The sequence below is a fragment of the Nannobrachium achirus genome, assembly GCF_963921795.1.
Source record: "Nannobrachium achirus genome assembly, chromosome: 12".
In the NCBI taxonomy this organism is placed as follows: domain Eukaryota; kingdom Metazoa; phylum Chordata; class Actinopteri; order Myctophiformes; family Myctophidae; genus Nannobrachium; species Nannobrachium achirus.
Window position 1 is genome coordinate 63522974 of NC_137832.1, and position 5000 is coordinate 63527973.

The 5000-nt window shown below is 44.5% G+C and overlaps 1 protein-coding gene across 1 annotated transcript in view; it reads left to right on the forward strand.

Moving 5' to 3' along the window:
- LOC308295976 (disintegrin and metalloproteinase domain-containing protein 9-like) overlaps positions 1-5000 on the forward strand; it is a 92529-nt gene that overhangs the window by 34423 nt on the left and 53106 nt on the right. Inside the window, exons 6-7 of the mRNA XM_080739079.1 lie at positions 2984-3203; positions 4875-4940. Of these exons, the coding sequence (XP_080595205.1) occupies positions 2984-3203; positions 4875-4940 (286 nt within the window). The remainder of the gene's footprint in view (positions 1-2983; positions 3204-4874; positions 4941-5000) is intronic.

Genomic DNA, 5000 nt, shown 5'->3' on the forward strand with positions numbered 1-5000 from the left:
CGTTTTCAAAGGTTTCTGTAAAACACAATCCCAGTTCTCAAACTAAACTTTGTCTCCACTGCTTCTCTTTCTGTGCTCTCTCTTTCTCTAAGTCTACTGTATAAGGATAATTAACTTTGATTTACAAAGAGCTTTTCAAAACCGTTACAAAGTGTAAAAAAAGAAGTTGGGTGAAAGAGGCCCGGACTTCTGGCCTAGCGGTCTGGGAACCTCTGCTCTTATGTAGCCTGACAACCCAGGTTCGAGTCCCCCATCGGTCTCTCCATGTTTCCTGTCCGTCTCCACTTAAAACTGTCAATAAATAAATAAAAGAAATCTGAAAACAGAAAGGAAAGGAAGTTAGATCAGATTCCACTGACTTTGCTAGCCTCATATTCTCAGGCAGGGTGTTCACAGCCTGCTGTAGGCAGGATGTTCCACAGCCTACTGTAGGTGGCCGCCTGGCCGGGCCACAAAATCGCAATCACCCCAGGTGATGACAGTCTTCTATTTATAACCCTTTATTCTTCTCACAGATGGCAGTGTGTGTGTGTGTGTGTGTGTGTGTGTGTGTGTGTGTGTGTGTGTGTGTGTGTGTGTGTGTGTGTCTCAGATGTCCACTGCGCGCGCGCACGCGCGCACGCACACGCACAGGCACAGGCACACACACACACACACACACACACACACACACACACACACACACACACACACACACACACACACACACACACACACACACACACACACACAAACACACACACACACTAATCGCAAGTACCTTCACACTATGAGTCATTTACACACAAATGCATCCCACACACTCCTACTGTAGGCGTGTGTGTTTGTCTAGTTAGCTGTGGGCTAGATTCTAGAGAACAAGACAGACAGTTACACACACCTACTGTATGTAGAGGCTCACAGCACAAACGGATCATTTGGTGAATGATAGCTGATTTTAAGCAGTCACGCCTGTTTCGAGTCCAAACTAACTGGACTCTGAACTGGGAGTAAATAATCTGTAAATCAATCACACACTCTGAGCCTAGCCTGGCTCCGAACCATAGACCCCGCCCACTCACTGGCTAGGCGCTGCGAGCTTGTAGATCTGCTATTTCTGAAAAAGTCGTGAAAATGTGTGCAAATCTTTGTATGTATATATATATATATATATATATATATATATATGTATGTGTGTATTTTCAAAGCGAACGTTTGTAACTCAAATTTTGCTTCTGGGTGGTCCCTGGAACTAAATATTTTGAGATGGGGGTCCGTGGCCAAATAAATATCATTTTGGGGGTCCTTCACATGAAAAGGTTTGAGAACCACTGACATAGTAGTCTCTCAGGAACAGACTAACTGAGCTCCAGTTAAGTGAAAAGGACCTTTTCTTTGACGATGGCTGGCCAGATTGCTGACATAGAAACATGGGTTTTTCAAAAAACCTTAGAAGGATTCAAAAGACACTTATAGAACCGGGTCAAAATTCTAATTTTCACGATTTAAAAAAAATAGCAGATCTACAAGCTCTACTTGGTGCCGCGATGTGAGCTTGTATATCTGCTGTTTGTCAATAGTTAAAGCATAAACTGGCTAGGGAGAGCCCTGTCATGACAACATTTCCATCAGCTCTGCCTTTTAATATCTTTTGCCCCTTTCTACAATTAATGATGTTTGAACCAACAACTTGACTGGGTTTTGGCCAGTATTGTTCTTTAAATTGTCAACGGTCCTCAAGCGATACTGGGGTGTAAGGTTGGTATTATCTGGAAATGCATATAAATCACCCTTTTTCCTCCATCGAGGCTCACAACGTTGCTCAGAGCCATTGAGGAAGATGTCAATGAGGGGTCAGAAACTGTTACTGTTTGTAGCATTAGTTGGCTGATGTGAAGCATAAAGGTACTGCAGCCCTCCACCAAAACAGACTGCTTACTACAAAGGACAAGAGACATGGCAGTTGAATGCCTTTGGCCGCGCGCCGAAGATTCACGTTTTTTATCCGGTTTTGGGTTATTTTTATTACGTTTCGGGTGCTTATTCCCCGCACAACGGTGTAACAAGGAGCTGTATAGTTACTAGTTATTTTAGCACACAGTGCAACACACAGCACGCACGCACAAACACACAGTCACTCACGCACACACTACAAAATCGGGTATTATTTTTGTAACAGTTTTCTACTGTTTTTTATTCCCCATATACAACGGTGTTAGTTTGCAACAATGAGCCTACAGACAGTTTCTAGTTCTCAAATAAGGTTTGGCACACATGAACTGCTCCAAGCTCAGCTCCCCTTGGGATTTGAGAGTTCCAGTGCCCCTGCTTGCTGCTGTTGTTGTTGTTGTTGTTATCTCTGAGCACATCTAAATAAATTCAACTGTGTGTAAGTTGGTTTTGGCAATACATTATATTTATATGAATATTCTCAGTTTTCCAAAATGCATCCATTTGGCCCAATAGAGCAGTGGTTCCCAAACTTTTTTCTGCATGGGCACACTTTTCATGTCCCAAGGATCCATGGGCACACCAACATAATACAGGGGTGTAAATATTGTCACTGTCGGGAAGAAACCTTGTATCTCCAAGTTAAAAAAATGTGTACGTTTCTTGGCAAAGTAAAGCCCTGCTTCATCATACACGGCTGTCACACAACAGTAGTGAAAACAGCAGATCTACAAGCACGTAACGCCTGGCAAGACTACTCATTTTTAAAATGATAAATACAATACTGGCTTTCAAGCAGTTTCAAGGGGCACACTTGACCCTTCTCAGGGGCACACCAAAGGTCCCCAGGCACAGTGGTTGAGAAACACTGCGATAGAGTGAATTGAGGTGGCACCTCTCTTTCCATCTCAATGGCTCTGATAAACATTGCTCTATTTACTGTTTGCACTGCATCTGGTGGTAATGACAGTATTGATACTGTCAGGCCTAATTTCCGTGAGAACTGTGAGAAATTGTCTTTCCGTCTCTCTCTTTCACTTTCTGTCTCTCTCAGAGGGGTGTTGCACTTCTCCAATGACAGTTACGGCATTGAGCCTTCAGACTCCGCCCCTGACCAGCACCTGCTGTACCGCCTCCAGGATGTGACATCACAGCCCAGGGGGTGTGGCACAGCCCACGTTGGCCCCGGCCACGACCCCGCCGCCAACGCTACGGAGCATGCTCAGTACGAGTCAGAGGACATCCCCCACAGACATCACAGCCAGCATGTCCGGGTAGGGTACACACGTACACACGTACACACGCACAGTTATTATGGTCAGGGTCACTAGTAAATCTGTTTTTTCCCTACAACAAATAATAATAATAATTCCTTAATTTTATTTATTAAATACTTTTTAGAATGGTGGAATTGGGTTTAACTGATGACATTTCTTTTTTTGTTTAAAACTTTTGAAACTAATCCTTTTAAATAATACATATACATATCGTGGGATAACAAAAAAAGTGGTAAAATCTAGAGTTTTCAAGAGAGCAATAAGTCAATAAGAGAGCATGCTTATAAACACATAATAAGTACAAACAAATTGCCTGTCCAAAGTTCCTTTTGGCAGTTCTTGCACAGCCAATATTTTCAAACCAGCCGAACAACGAACATCACTGCAGAGCCACCAGTGCTAACACCATGAGTCCGACGCTCCATGTGCTGGTGATTTATCTTGTTTAATTTCCACAATCTGCCCACAGTGCACCATGGAGGGTTCACAGTGCACCATGGAGGGTTCACAGTGCACCATGGAGGGTTCACAGTGCACCATGGAGGGTTCACAGTGCACCATGGAGGGTTTTGATGCCCACAGTGCACCATGGATGCTTTTGAAGACAGGTTGTGACTGAGGAGGTTCTGAGATGCAAACCTCTCTTATCTTCTGAGGGAGCACAAACACCACCAGATGATAATTAATTCATGGAGAGAGAGAGATAGCAGTACACTGATGTGACCACTGTGTTCTGGTGCCAGAAATGATTACATTTTTGAGACAAAGTATGTCAAAACAAGTCAGATAACATAAGATAAGACCTTTTATTGATCCTTCTGCGGGGGATTCGGAAGCACAGCAGTTAAGATACAGGGGCAAGAAAGAATACTGTAGATACAGCAAGTCAGCAAGGTAAAAGATTCAACAGTGCTTGCATAGTGGAGGATAAGGTAAAATACAAGAGAACACACAGTAAGCATAGTGGAGGATAAGGTAAAATACAAGAGAACACACAGTAAGCAAGTGGGTTACTGAGAAGGGAGCTGAGATCCATGGTAAAATGGCGATTCCAGCAGGGCTCCTGTGACTGGTCAGGGTCTGAACGGTTCAGAACTCTGCTGAGCCGCAGGGAATAAAGACAGTTTATAAAACAGAGAACCTTGTTCATTTGTAGAATGCGGAAAGCTTAAGCACTTTGACCTTAGTGTCCCAAATATTTTTTTTAGGATGTGCACTCATACTGAACATCATGGCTGGGCCATGTACTTGTTCATCAAGCTGCCTCACTGCAGGAACAGGAGAGGCTCCTGCCTTCTGAGCCTGCTGGCTCTGGAAGCATCGGTTCCTCCTGCCTTCTGAGCCTGCTGGCTCTGGAAGCATCGGTTCCTCCTGCCTTCTGAGCCTGCTGGCTCTGGAAGCATCGGTTCCCATAGTTAGTCCCGGGGGAGTCTGGTCAATGAAGTATAGACTGTAGGGTTGAAGTGGTGAAGACCAAACCGCCTAGGAGGGGACAGCCCTTTAATTATGCACATCGTATAACTAACGTGTGTGTGTGTGTGTGTGTGTGTGTGTGTGTGTGTGTGTGTGTGTGTGTGTGTGTGTGTGTGTGTGTGTGTGTGTGTGTGTGTGTGTGTGTGTGTGTGTGTGTGTGTGTGTGTGTGTGTGTGTGTGTGTGTGTCTCAACAGTCAAAGCGTGGCATTCTACCTCAAACTCACTACGTGGAGCTGCTGCTTGTCGTTGACAACGAGAGGGTACGGCACACACCTCCCCGTACAACACACATCCCGATTCCCAATCAGTCTTCCAGTACA